The 15,998-nt window shown below is 40.9% G+C and overlaps 1 protein-coding gene across 3 annotated transcripts in view; it reads left to right on the top strand.

Annotated features, from left to right (window-relative positions):
• Positions 1 to 15,998, top strand: part of UNC5D (unc-5 netrin receptor D) — a 941,164-nt gene that overhangs the window by 716,686 nt on the left and 208,480 nt on the right. For all 3 annotated transcript variants that reach the window (XM_073569039.1, XM_073569040.1, XM_073569041.1), the window contains one exon: positions 2,813 to 3,190. In XM_073569039.1, the coding sequence (XP_073425140.1) occupies positions 2,813 to 3,190 (378 nt within the window). The remainder of the gene's footprint in view (positions 1 to 2,812; positions 3,191 to 15,998) is intronic.

Here is a 15,998-nt window from a genome sequence, read left to right as displayed (position 1 = left end):
CGAGGCGCTTAGAAACCCGATGTGTAAATTAGATACCAGCGCGCTGGTGCAGGGAGCTAGTAACCAAGGAAAACAGTGGGTTTCTAAGTGTCGCGCGGCGCTTAGAAACCCGATGTGTACCTTGCTTACCAGCTCCCTGCACCAGCCCACTGGTATCTTAACGTACACTGCGGGTAACTAAGCGACCTGCGTTGCTTGTTACCCGTGTGTCGCTGTCCTGTTCGCTGGTGAAGCTACCTGTTTGGCAGCACACCAGTGATCATGTAGCGACACACCAGCGATCCTGACAAGTTCATATCATTGTCGGGATCACTGGTGAGTCGCTATGTGTGACAGGGCCCTTATTCCTATAGAAGCAGTAAGAATTAACTTACTTTTTCATGCTGCTTCTGAATTTTGGCCTAGTTTTTATTTAAAATATAATGACATAGTGTAATTTGTCATGTGTTGCTGTTCATCTGAGTTTGTATTTACCCAATAAGACCTTCTATAAACCAGATGTTATTTTTATTTTGTCCTGATGTATAAAGCCATACAACTCAAAGAGAGTGTACTTAGTTAATATAATGATGTACAAGTATATGCAAAGAGCAAATGATGATTTTCATAGCACTCACTATTATACACTCTGCACTTAGAAAGGTATAAAGCTCTATTACTACAGTAAATTCCTGTTCATGTGACTTCATTACTTTTATTCCAAGCCATAGATTTTGGAACAGTCAATAATAATTTAGCTCTGCATTAAAATGCATAATAATGTACATTAAATACAGTGCTTCTTTAAGCACATGAATTTATTGCTCTTTTAGTAAGCCTGTAATCAGTGCCATCATCATCATGGTTAACATAAATAAATATTCACAAGCTTCATATGACAGTGCCAGACTAGGCTCTGTACCGAGCCTATATGCTCAGAGGAATTCCTCATTTCGTGCTGACAAGAAGTGACTCTCTCTCTTGTTACATATCTGGCTAAAGCACTGATGAGAAGTCATATGAGATCTTTTTTTCACTTCTATCAACCTGCTATATAAACAACCCATTCCTAAAATAATATATTAATCATAGAATTGCACATTGTGATAGCCAAATCAGCTACCTTCAAGGGCTTAGACTGTTCTAAATTATTTCAATGGGATATTAAAACATTATGTTGACTTGATTCTGTGGTCAACAATTGTATTTAGTGGGATTTCCCATCACCTGAGCTAAATGGGGGAATATAGTTCTACTTATGGTAGGTTCACACAACGGTTTTCTCTCCATCCAAGAAAAACAGTCCATATTTTCTTATCAGACTGCGTGGCATCAATTTTTCTCACATATCGTGACAAAGAACAAAGGTTTCCAACTGCCAATCTGTGAAAATTGGACCTCACTCTCATCTGAGTGCAGTCCGATGTTGTTCATGGACCCATAGGCTTGCATTGTCGATTTGTCGATTTTGATCTGACACTCGGATCAAAATTGGACATGTCTTCAATTTTCTTCTTCGGAACACTTCGCCCAAGGAAAAAAAATGGATATGTGCACTGCCCCATAGAATATCATGAGCATGAGTTCTCTCCGTGAAAACCATGTCTAGCACTCATCCAAAAAAATTGTTCATGTGCACGAGCCCTTATAGAAAGAGATTTAGTATTTACTTACGAGGGCACAGGGATTGGATTGGATATGCAAACTATGAGGATGATGTTGCTAGTAGATGTTTGCTCTCCTCGTAGAACAGACAGTATCTAGTCGTGACAATACAATACCTTACCATTTTTGCAGTTTGTACGAATTTTATAAAAGAAAACAGTAAACCTCCTAACTTGGCAATTTTTTAAATTCACAGTCCCAGGTGTCCACCTTGTTTCTGTAAACCCCATTAACAGAATATTTTTGATATCATCTAGCTAAACCCTTAACAGGCTGTAACTCACATCACAAACACTTGGTGGGCACATAATGACACATATGACATAAATATCTCCTGGTAGAGTATCGGGAAATCATAAATCATTTTTAGAGCTCCTCTACTCATCTCAGGATGTATCGGGTCAAGAAGAATGGCATGAAAGGACATACCGGTAGTTTAGATTCACGCCTTCTGCATGGGTTGATGTGCTCCTTCTCCTTTCATATCAAAGACTTTCTGTATAGGTGATCACATTGCCTTTATACGCAATAAACATAATACTTGTGGCCAATAATTCTGTTCACCACTAAAGAACCACTTATTTTACAAATGAAATTTAAGGAAAATGGAGCCAGGTTGTCACATAAGAAAACAGTCACAAAAGATAGGAAAATGAAAGGTTGACTTCTCCAGGATTAGCTCTTTAAGCGGTTAGCTAAAATTTAGTTGAGAATGTGAAATGCTGTTTATTAAACCATTTCGAAACTATAGTTATATTTTCCTGGTGCCTATTGGCCAGAAAGTTACATTACATTAGCTTGAGCTTCTGTAAAAAAGTAGCAAGCTGGCTTCACCCATGCATAATACCGCAGTTATGACATGTGAATCAAATAGAGAGACACCATAATGGAGAAGACATGACTCGGTGTGTAAGTGCAGAGTAAAATTACATTAACCGAGAGACAAATGAGTGCACACTCTGTAATTCCCTTTACGCTTAGGTGGCTTCTATCACATAGGATTTAATGGTATGGGTTTAAGTTAGAAATCCTTGTACTATGGATTTGCAAAGTTGAATAGGTTTTATTAATTGGTGGAAAATACTTGACTTTCACTGTTTTGCTATCTACACATTATAATATAATCATCATTATATTGCCAACTTAGAAATTATTCTTTGTCTTTTAGGTAACTCACTTTTATTAAACTCCTCTCTTCAACCTGATTTAACAGTGAGCAGAACATACAGTGGTCCAATTTGTTTCCAGGACCCTATGGACAAGGAAATAATGACTGAGTCTTCAATATTTAACCCTCTAACAGACATCAAGGTCAAGGTGCAAAGCTCCTTCATGGTCTCACTTGGTGTGACCGAGAGACCGGATTTTCATGGAAAGACAATTTCGGGGACCTTTCCGCATGGTAACAATAGGTGTTTTGGTACCATACACAGCAGAAATAAAACTCCCTATATTCAGAACCTGTCATCTATTTCATCTAAGCCAGAGATGAGAGTTTGTGGAATTTTTGGCCATCAAGGAGGACGACTGGTTATGCCAAATACAGGTATGTTTAAATCGCAATAACAAAGACAGGAGTTTTCAGAAAAGAAATACTTTTATTAAATGTGTGACAAAATATTTAATGAACCAAAAACCAGAGAGAGAGAAGCTGTTGTAATTTCCCTTGATTCTGCAGGGAAATGGGTATCCTGAACAGAGGACCACCTTTGCTATCACAAAATTCTCTGATAGAGTATATGAAAATCAGTTTTCTAATTACCCCTGTAATCCCTTCCTGACATTGGAATTTATGTCTTTTACAATACAGCTTCAGGAGCTGAGCCTGCATCATACTCGACAGATGTTGGAAGTTTGACATTTCTGAATATTTTGTCGTTATTTAAATATATTTTTTTACAAGTTTGGTATCTCCGTAATTGTACTGACCTGCTGATAGTCGGTTTAAAACTCCTTGGTCCTAATGTAAGATCTGCAGCAGGTCTGAATGCCACTGTTGCCTTCACATCCCATACGGTTTTGCTGTTTGCCAGCACTCCAGTGAAATGAATGGAAATTTGTGAAGCTTGACTTATGTTAGCTAATATATTTTATTATCATTAAGATCAATAACAATTTTCTTTCTTCCACTTCCTGTACCTCCAGGATACAAGGTGACACTTATGACATGTCTGTGAAAATTCTTTTAACCCTAAGGTCACATTCACACCTTCAGTATTTGGTCAGTATTAGTAAACCAAAACCAGGAGTCGGTGATAAATACAGAAGTGGTGACGTGTTTCTATTATACTTCCCCTGTGATTGTTCATCTCCTGGTTTTGGATTACAAATACTGAAGTAAAAAACTGACCAAATACTGAATATGTCCACGTGGCCTTTGGGTATGTAAACGCAACATCTTTTTCAGGCAGGTTCTGAGAGAAAACCACCTGAAGAAGCGCTGCACAACATGAACATAACGCACTGCAATGTTAAAACGACATTACGGCTCACATGTGATCTTTTGCTACTTCTTTCAACCACTTCAGGGTTCGAAAACTGTAACGCAGTTAAAGGAAGTAACACTTTAAATCCTCTGAATGAAGACGGTCCCTCTTTATAGTTGAAAGTGTAAGGAGAAGACGCCAACACCGGGGCAGCTGCAAAAGAACACTAGCAAAACCGCCAGCAAAGCCACTTCTGGAAAAAGATCATGTCTCAGGCCTGAGATCCTGCGATGTAGTTCTAAATATTCATGAGCTCCGGTTGTCCCCACCCAATAAGTTGGTGACTTTCTGCCTATGACCAATGTAAGAAGAAAGCTGCCAATCTGTGGTGTTGGGGTTCTACAAAGCTCATTATTGAGAGGACTAGTAGATCTAGAGTAGATAAAACAGTGAATTTGACAAAAGTACAGTAAGAAGCCCAGCAAGCTCCTGATTGCTGGAATCTCTGTGTATATTATATGCTGTCTTCAGATTAAGGGTACCGTTACACCTAGCGATGCACCAGCGATCCCGTCCAGCGATATGACGCGGTCAGGATCGCTGGTGCATCGCGAGGTGGTCGCTAGTGAGCTGCCACACAGGCAGATCTCACCAGCGACATCGCTGGGGACGGGGATCGCTACTTACCTGTCAGACGCGGCGATCCTGCGTCCTCCCGCCCGGCTCCACGCGTCGCTCGTCGGCGCCACAAGAAGCACCGCAGGAAGTGACCAACGAGGAATGGTCCAGGAGCTTCACGCACGATCAGCGATAACCAGCGGGGGAGCCGGTCGGAGGTAAGTATCACATGCAGTGATATCGCTAGCAATATCGTTATAACGTCACAAAATCGGTGACTTTACACGGATATTGCTAGCGATATCGCAGTGCGTAACGGGGGCTTTAGAAGTATAAACCTAGTGACAGACTTCCTTTAAGCTAGGAATGCCCATTAACCACCCAAGAATATTCATAAAACACCCAATTTTAATAGTGTTTGGACTGCAGGCCTGTATGAAAGTTATGTGTAATATGGCGTGAGTTTTATATGGTTTAAAAAACAGCATGATTTACTGACATGATTACTGTATGTAATTTTTTTTTGTACCATTATCATATTAAAGGTGTTGCCACCTTGACCATTTTTAATGTTAGCACAATCATGGGCCTCTTTTACATACAAAAGAAAGTAGTGTACAATCCCTTTAGATAAATGTTAAAGCCCATGTCCACTCCTTCACACTTCTGTTTTTTTGGTCCACAAATTCAAATCTTCTGTATAGTGTGATATTCCGCTGTTTTGAATTTACTGAATTCTGCGTGGGTTTCCTCCGGGTTCTCCAATTTCCTCCCATACTCCAAAGACTTACCGATAGGTAATCTAGGTTGTGAGCCCCAATGGGGATGGAGATGAAGATGACATCTGTAAAGCACTATGGAATTAACGCCGCTATATAAGTAAACAAAGTATATAATAAGAATAATAATAAAAAAGGTAAATAAAATTAAAACTCACTAAGAAACTGTAGCATAGAACTAACATTCTGACTGAATTGGCTTTTGTCAGTACAGGTGTGAACTGTGACACATCACATAAATAAGTTAGGACCTGTTAGGAGCTGCAGCTTGTTTATCAGCTACAACAGTGAATCATTTACAAGAAATACTAGTAGGGTTGTGTCCCAAAATAAACGTCCTTTATACATACAGATACTTTACACGTGGCTCAAAGCGGCTCAAAGTGTTAGATACTGTGGTGTCACCCCACAAGAGTAATTAGTACAGTTACTGTATATAGGGCAAAAAGCAGAGTGATATAACAATCCAGGCAAAATAAAAATAATAAAGTCACTCTATAAAGATAATTAACGCAGTGATGACATATTGTAGGAGAAAACCCAAAAGTGTCACAGTACAGGGAAAGTAATCAAAGTAATGTCACGCTGCAGTGATGGTAAGTAGTGACCTCACAGTTTGGTGATGATAAAGAAGACTTTTCACCAAACTTTACTTGCTGAGGTGTAAAGCCCCCGTTACACACTGCGATATCGCTAGCAATATCACTGTAAAGTCTCCGATTTTGTGACGTTGCAGCGATATTACTAGCGATATCACTGCATGTGATACTTACCTCCGACCGGCTCCCCCGCTGGTTATCGCTGATCGCGCAAGAAGCTCCTGGACCATTCCTCGTCGGTCACTTCCTGCGGCGCTTCCTATGGCGCCGACGAGCGACGCGTGGAGCCGGGCGGGAGGACGCAGGATCGCCGCGTCTGACAGGTAAGTAGCGATCCCCGTCCCCAGCGATGTCGCTGGTGAGATCTGCCTGTGTGGCAGCTCACTAGCGACCACTTAGCGATGCACCAGCGATCCTGACCGCGTCATATCGCTAGTCGAGATCGCTGGTGCATCGCTAGGTGTAACGGTACCCTAACGGCGGCTGCAGAGCAAAATAAAACATTTTTGTTTGTTTTTATCTCGTCTCTTAGTTGCAAAGATATTAGCAGTCAAAGGATTTGGCTCGTAATGAGTTAACTTTTGTTCAGCAAAGTGAGTGATTTACTGGAGTAGTGTACTTCTCCCTGTATAACTTGCGTGTTGTGGAGGCCCCAGATCCCGCCCCGCAGTGTGTTATGATGTATTCACACTGCGGGGCTGGGGGCCTCCGCAACACGCAGGCACAATAGCCTGATGTCGGTTCTCGGGCAGCGCGCACTGCGCATGCCCGAGAACTCTTGTCACAGTCCAGGCACCGGCAGTCAAAACAGGAGAATGCAGCGACGCACAGGGGCATCATGATGGATGGATGGTGGGCGGCCCCAGGACGCAGGACAGGCATGATGGATGGATGATGCAGGGGGACACACCATACCTATGGGACACATTACAGGTATGAGGAGCTATTTATAAAAGTCGATATTACAGCGCTACTGGGGGTCAGAAAAAGAAGAGCCACCTTCACAGAATGCAGCCTTAGTGCTGCTGAAGGTGGCTCTTTAACTGAAAAATGCCTTGGGGGGGTGACAGGTTCCCTTTAAAACTAGAGTATAGAGTCTGATGTCACAACTAGTGTTGAGCATTCCGATACCGCAAGTATCGGGTATCGGAATTCGGCATCGGAATCGGAAGTTCAGTTGATTGACGGCCTGACGTCATCATGATGCGCGGTGTGTGCGCATCATGATGCGCCGTCATTTCGGGCCTTCCGGGGGTCTCTGCCGGCCTGCCGGGGGGCTGTGCCGGCCTGCCGGGGGGGCTGTGTGGACTGCCCGGGGTCTGTACCGGCCTGCCGGGGGGCTGTGCCGGCCTGCCGGTGGTCTGTGCACCCTGTGGGGGTCTGTACCGGCCTGCCGGGGGGCTGTGCCGGCCTGCCGGGGGGCTGTGCTGATGTCCGGGGGTCTGTGCAAGCATCGTCCGATGGGACTACAAGTCCCATCGGGCGATGCCTGCTACCATGACAGTGATTGACACATTAGCCAATGATGGGACAGTAGTAGTCCCATCATCCGGCTAATGTGTTAAATGTTAAAAAAAAAAAAAAATACTACATACATACTACATGCATGCTACATACATACTACATGCATGCTACATACATACTACATATATACTACGTACATACTACATATATACTACATACATACTACATACATACTGCATGCTACATACATACTACATACATACTACATGCATGCTACATACATACTACATGCATGCTACATACATACTACATATATACTACGTACATACTACATATATACTACATACATACTACATACTACATACTGCATGCTACATACATACTACATACATACTACATGCATGCTACATACATACTACATATATACTACATACATACTACATACATGCTACATACATACTGCATGCTACATACATACTACATGCATGCTACATACATACTACATACATACTACATGCATGCTACATACATACTACATATATACTACATACATACTACATACATGCTACATACATACTGCATGCTACATACATACTACATACATACTACATGCATGCTACATACATACTACATATATACTACATGCATGCTACATACATACTACATATATACTACATGCATGCTACATACATACTACATGCTACATACATACTACATATATACTACATACATACTACATACATGCTACATACATACTGCATGCTACATACATACTACATACATACTACATACATACTACATACATGCATGCTACATACATACTACATGCATGCTACATACATACTACATGCATGCTACATACATACCACATACATACTACATGCTACATACATACCACATATATACTACATACATACAATACATTCATACAATACATACATAGACATACAGTACATATAACATAGAGTAACATACTTACCAATACTTGTCACATTGTTCCCCGAAGCCATTGTCTTTTCCGGGATAAATATTAACATAACAAACCACAAAAATACTCACCCACGATCCGAAGCAGTCCACGAGTGTGTCCCACGACGATCTTGGGTAGAGAACTGCAGCATCAGATGATGCTGCCGTTCTCTACGGGCTGCAGGAATCCAATGACGGAAGGTAGGTATCCTTCCGCACTGTATTCCTCCGCCACTTAAAAAAAAAAAAGTCCCTAGTCTCACTTTATGCCATTGCTGTGTGGGAATTTCCCACACAGCAATGGCATAAAGTGAGACTAGGGACTTTTTTTTTTTAAGTGGCGGAGGAATACAGTGCGGAAGGATACCTACCTTCCGTCATTGGATTCCTGCAGCCCGTAGAGAACGGCAGCATCATCTGATGCTGCAGTTCTCTACCCAAGATCGTCGTGGGACACACTCGTGGACTGCTTCGGATCGTGGGTGAGTATTTTTGTGGTTTGTTATGTTAATATTTATCCCGGAAAAGACAATGGCTTCGGGGAACAATGTGACAAGTATTGGTAAGTATGTTACTCTATGTTATATGTACTGTATGTCTATGTATGTATTGTATGAATGTATTGTATGTATGTAGTATATATGTGGTATGCATGTAGTATGTATGTAGTATGTATGTAGCATGCATGTAGTATGTATGTAGCATGCATGTAGTATGTATGTAGTATGTATGTAGTATATATGTAGTATGTAGTATGAATGTAGTATATATGTAGTATGTATGTAGCATGTAGTATGTAGCATGCATGTAGTATATATGTAGTATGTATGTAGCATGTAGTATGTATGTAGCATGCATGTAGTATATATGTAGTATTTATGTTGCATGTAGTATTTATGTAGTATGAATGTAGCATGTATGTAGTATGTAGTATGAATGTAGCATGTATGTAGTATGTATGTAGTATATATGTGGTATGTATGTAGCATGCAGTATGTATGTAGCATGCATGTAGTATATATGTAGTATGTATGTTGCATGTAGTATTTATGTAGTATGAATGTAGCATGTATGTAGTATGTAGTATGAATGTAGCATGCATGTAGTATATATGTAGTATATATGTGGTATGTATGTAGCATGCAGTATGTATGTAGCATGCATGTAGTATATATGTAGTATGTATGTTGCATGTAGTATTTATGTAGTATGAATGTAGCATGTATGTAGTATGTAGTATGAATGTAGCATGTATGTAGTATGCATGTTGTATGTATGTAGCATGTAATTTTTTTTTTTTTTTTTTACATTTAACACATTAGCCGGATGATGGGACTACTACTGTCCCATCATTGGCTAATGTGTCAATCACTGTCATGGTAGCAGGCATCGCCCGATGGGACTTGTAGTCCCATCGGACGATGCCTGCACAGACCCCCGGAGCCTGCACAGACCACCGGCAGGCCGGCACAGCCCCCCGGCAGGCCGGCACAGCCCCCCGGAGCCTGCACAGCCCCCCGGCAGGCCGGCACAGCCCCCCGGCAGGCCGGCACAGCCCCCCGGAGCCTGCACAGCCCCCCGGCAGGCCGGCACAGCCCCCCGGCAGGCCGGCACAGCCCCCCGGAGCCGGCACAGACCACCGGAGCCTGCACAGACCCCCTGGCAGGCCGGCACAGCCCCCCGAAAGGCCTGTACAGACCCCAGAGAGGCTGTACAAGGGCAGGAAAGGGTTTTTCTTATTCCGATACCGGAAGTCCCATAGACTTGAATGGGACTTCCGGTATCGGAATCGGCGATACCGATACTTTTTTTAAAGATCGGCCGATACCATCCGATACGATACTTTGAAGTATCGGACGGTATCGCTCAACTCTAGTCACAACTAATTGTTGGGTACCACAATGTCGCTATAGCAGGAAACTAAGCACCATGATCATATAATTAATAAATAACGTACTTGTTAATTATCACCATGGCTTGGATGTGATTTTAATCTCTGCCCCTCTATAAATGAGCTAATTTTTCAATATTCAGTTCAGATTACGATTGTCGCATTTGCAATATTCACAGAACATAGCTGGACGTCAATACAGTCAGTGGGAGTAGAGACGAGCAAATATGTTCGGAGATGATTGTAAAACATAAATTTGGCTTGAGTATTAAAATGGTACGAATATGGCAAATTTGGATTTGGCGATCGATTTCTGAACATAGTCGCTTATCTCTAGCCCCTCCCCCATGGTTACTACTTTGCCCAATTTTCTGGAAGTAAAAAATTGATTGGTTTGGTTCTTTTGGTTACACCCTTGTTCTCAGTGCCTTCAGCAATACTTTCTCAGTTGCAGAATATCATTGTGATCTCTTTTGTGCCATCCACATTTTTTTATTTAATGTATGCACATCTGATTTCATCTTACATCTTATTATACTTATTACATCATTACTAAATATCATACATGATCATCTTTCTAATTAGCCTTGTTATGTTCCTTTCAATTCACATCGCTAACAACTAAAAGCTACAAAGTGAGATGATAACAATTAGAAAAAATAAAGACATTTGCTAATAAAATCCGCCATCTAGATATAAGTGTAATGATACCATGAAGGGTGGCCAGGAATAGCTAATCTCTGCTCCTGTACTGGAGAACTGTGGATAGATGGGATAGTCCTTGTTCTGTCAGGGCACAGAAGAAGCCTGAATACAATCAACATTTCAGTGTCACTTCATGGCTGTCACCCAAAGACCGAGACAGGTGACTGTGACACAGCCCCCTCTATTGCTTAATTCACAAGCATATCACCGACCTTTCAAACTTGTCTTTTTAAATCTTGCATTCTGCTCCTGTATATATAAACTAACTGTCAAGTGTGGCTCAGTGCCAGCGCCTGATAATTAGCGGCTTCCAATTCCTCTCTCTAGGGAAATGAGGTTTCTGTTGAGAAAAGTCCTTTGTAGCAACCACAGGTTGGTGTCCATGCAGACAAGCGATGTTCTCAATTCTGGACCAAACTTGCATTTCAATTAATATTTATTTTACTTATAATGTGGAATCGGTAAAATATTATTTTGTAAACCTAGTAAAAGTCATTTTCCTGAATTCTTATTTTCTAAAACTATATGAAAAATTTGGAATATTCATTCTTCGGGGAGTAGACTTTTTTTTAGAGTACTGTAGTTTTCGGATTATAAGGCGCTCCTGATTACGCATATAAGACGCACCCCAAATTTTGAGGCGAAAAATAGGAAAAAAAACTTGACTATGACTATGTGTCTTATTCCTTATCAGGGATGGTGGCTGTGGTGAAGCAGGGTCCCAGGGTCGCTGCTGGAGGAGGCAGGAGTGGGGTGATGCTGCAGGCCGGGATGAGGGGGTGTTCAGATGTACGGCACATTGCTGCGGGTGTTCGGTGCTGCTGTGCTGTTTCAGGTGCTGCTGCTGTGCTGTTTCCAGTGCTGCTGCTGCGCTGTGTCCGGTGCTGCTGCTGCGCTGTGTCCAGTACTGTTGCTGCTCTGTGTCCAGCGGTGCTGCGGTGGGCTCTCTCGACACTTTGTGAAAGGCCAGAGACACCGCAGTTCCATGGTTTCCTGTGTGGTGGACTCTGGGAAAATGGCCACCGGGGGCGGTGCATGCACAGATGGAGATCTCAGTACCAACATCTTGGGAGATGAGATCTCAGCGCTGAACTGCGGGGGCTCTTGCCTTTCACAAAATGTCGGCAGAGCCTTCCGCAGCACCGCCGGACACAGCACAGCAGCAGCACCGTGCTCGTGGCAGTGAGGGCCGGGTGTCAGCTATCAGTTTCGCTGAACACCTGGCGGACCTATCCATACGTCCAAGATTGGAAAATACTTCCCAATTAGGATGAATATGTCTAAGGTAGTGAAGGGGTTAAAGCCCTTGTGCACACTAGATAACTGTTGGTTGAATGATGTTTTGGCCAATCATTCAGAGTAGAATCATCTTGCCCGTCACTCCCATATACAGGAGCCCTTGTTCAGCTGAGCGTTCTTGAGTTTCCAGACTTTGCCAAACATATCTGCTAGTGACTTGTCTCCAGAAAAACGACTTGAACGGCACTCCAAAACTATACATGCCCGATCAACATCTCCTCTGACAATCAGTTGGAACCCATCAATTTTGGACGATGTCAATTTAATGTGCCATGGAGGGATTTAAACTAGTTATTAATTGGCATTCACAAGCCTGTTAAGACCGTAACTTCAAAGCAAATTTTCAGCTTTTATTTCTGATATTCAATGCTGATAAAATTCTTAGTACGAGTTGTTATAGCTGTAGGTGCTCTAGTTTCCTAATTATTTATACGCTGATTTCATATGATAGCATGTTGTATACCTGTAGCCATCATTAGGTGATAATTTTAAACTTCAAATCCATGGCTTTTTTGGCAAGTTTTTACAGAAATTCACAAACTTTTTGGCTAAAAATAATTTTGGGAATTGGGTTTTTAGTAAAAATATCAACCATTTGGCTTCTGAAACATCTCTGTATCGCAGTACAAAGCTGGCTGCAGATTACTGTTCACAGTCAAATCTATTAAAGAGCATTTCTGGTGGCTTGGCCTGTAGCTCTTAACTCTGATTTCCTGATTGCTAATAAATCTGATATTCCTTTTGATCTATGACAATTTTATTAAAGGAATTGTCAGATCAAAACAAGCTATTACATATGCACAAGCACTTTTAGAATGGAGTGACAATTCGCATGCTCCACCGCCTCTCCGTTCATTCCCTATTGGTGCTCAGCTTTTTCCGGCAGTCCCATAGAGAATGAAGAGTGTGGCAGTCAGGCATCTGACATGCCACTTCAGTTTAAGAAAAAGAAAAGAAAAAACGTATATTTCCACATGCAAAAATCAATTTTATTATATTAATCATCATATTAAAAATACTCCTCCTGACGAAGGCACGACGCCGAAACATGCGTTGGGGATAGTGGCACCATCACTGGAGCTGTGGTAAGCTATAACTATGTTTATAGAAGATGTTTGCTTATTTTGGGTAGCTTGAGTTACATACTATTCTATTACTATGAATCGCTACTGTGTGGCATTAGAACTATTATGATGGCTAGTTATCTGGAGATACTATAACCACTACATGCTCCTTGTTGGTGTTGCTTGTTGTTTTCGATTCATGATCATGCACTATTGGCACTTTTTAGATATTAATGCACATCTGTTTGTGTATTTTTAATATGATGATTAATACAATAAAATTGATTTTTGCATGTGGAAATATACGTTTTTTCTTTTCTTTTTCTCATATATGTTAACGTAATACAGCTGAATAATTTTCAGATTATTATATTTAGATTTTGGTAGTATGCTGGGGAAATTCTTGTAACATATGGTTATGCCACTTCAGTTTGCAGATCTTAATAGAGATAAAAAGTGCATCATTGGTGCTAAAATTATCTATTCTACTAATCAGTGTAGTTTCCCCAACCAATCAGTTATATGTGATAACTTATTTTCACTGGACAACCCCTTTCAATTGTAAAGATGTCAGCGTTCGGCATGCAGCGATGTTCCATGATTCTATAAAGGCTGTAAAATCCAAGCTAATTAAAATAGTAGTCAAAATGACATGTATTTAAGTAATAAAAACTGCTCTCATAAGTGGTAAAAAAACAACAACTAACACATGGGCCATGCACAGATGGTGAACAGGTGGGTAAGACAGTGTTCAAACCACAAAGAAACTGAAACATAGAGAGACACAGTACAACAAACGTGAAAAAATACTCTGCTGTAAAAAAATTCCAACAATGAACATCAAGTGCTAGTAAAAAGATGATAAAACAGGGTATTTAGTTGATACGTTTTTTGCCTTGGGAAGTTTCCACCCCTCCCATGTGAGCCATGAGCACTTGCTGTTCATTGTTGGAATTTTTTTTCAGCTCATATAGGCACTGTTCACATGGTCAGGTTTTAAATACATTAGATAGAACTGCTCTGAGGGGTATACCTTGGCGTTGGTGGAGCGGCTTAGTGTACATTTTTTGCAAAAAACTTATCAACTAAATACCCTGTTTTGTTATCTTTTTACTAGCACTTGCTGTTCATTGTTGGAATTTTTTTTCAGCAGAGTATTTTTTCACATTTGTTGTACTGTGTCTCTCTGTGTTTCAGATTCTTTGTGGTGTGAACACTGTCTTACCGACCTTTTCATTGTATGTTCATGGCCCATGTGTTCATTTTTATTCTACTGATTTCTTGCTTTTGCAAGTCTTTGGGAGGTTTCCACCCCTCCCATGTGAGCCATGCACATATAAAGCCATCTCACACAGCATGTCCACATCAGACATTGCCTCTCTGAACCCTGCTCATATAGGTACTGTTCACATGGTCAGGTTTTAAATACATTGGATAGGACTGCTCTGAGGGGTATTCCTTGGCGTTGGTGGAGCGGCTTAGCGTACATTTTTTGCAAAAAACTTATCAACTAAATACCCTGTTTTGTTATCATCTTTTTACTAGCACTTGCTGTTCATTGTTGGAATTTTTTTTAGAGCAGAGTATTTTTTCACGTTTGTTGTACTGTGTCTCTCTGTGTTTCAGTCTCATAAGTGGTCATAGCATTTAAAGATGACCTTTCACCAAATTTTTCATGTTGAATTGGACACGAGATGTAATTCTGGCTGTCAGCAGAATAAAACATGATAATTTTTTTACTCAGGGGAAAGAAGAACACACCCACAAGTTACTCCTGTGTAAGACATATAATGACAGAGAGTCTGATCTCACTGCAAAGTGATCACAAGTTGGTGTAAGCACAGTAAGCACAGCAGACATAAGTAGGCCACATCTAGAATATGGAGCCCAGTTTTGAACTCCACATTTTAAAAAAAATATTCATAAGTTAGTCAGTTCAAAGGCGGGCAACTAGATTATTACAAGGGATGGAAGGCATCTCATATGATGAGAGGTTGGAAAAGTTGGATTTGTTTAACTTGGAAAAAAAACATCTCAGAGATTATCTCATTTATATGTATAAATATATGTGTGGTCAATACAACAAACTAGTACATGACTTACTCCTTTCAAAGACATTACTATGGCCAAGGGGGCGCTTGCTATACATGGAAGAAAGGTGATCCCATGGCTAAATAGGAAAGGAATCTTTACTTTTACAGCAGTCAGACTATGGAATAACCTACCACAAGGTAGTTATGGCAGACACTAAAACAGCTTTTAAAAAGGACTGGATGCTTTACTCAGCAAAAATTATATTGTGGGTTATACAATTTTGTGAAAAAAAATGTTTTCCCTTTGCCTGATTTGCTATTCTTCTGCATGTTTGCTCCAGAATTTCTTTAGATAATGGCATGATGTCTACTTTTTGAAGATCTTTTTGTCTACCTCACTTTGAGGCAGGTCCTATTTGTGTGATTTCTTGATTGAGGACAGGTGTGGCTAGGGAATTTGAACTCAGCTTCCCAAACATGTGATAATCCACAGTTAATGTTTTAAAG

Source organism: Dendrobates tinctorius, unplaced genomic scaffold (genome assembly GCF_039654945.1).
Source record: "Dendrobates tinctorius isolate UK_male_01 unplaced genomic scaffold, ASM3965494v1 ptg000022l, whole genome shotgun sequence".
Taxonomy (NCBI): Eukaryota; Metazoa; Chordata; class Amphibia; order Anura; family Dendrobatidae; genus Dendrobates; species Dendrobates tinctorius.
This window is presented reverse-complemented; position numbering and strand designations above follow the sequence as displayed.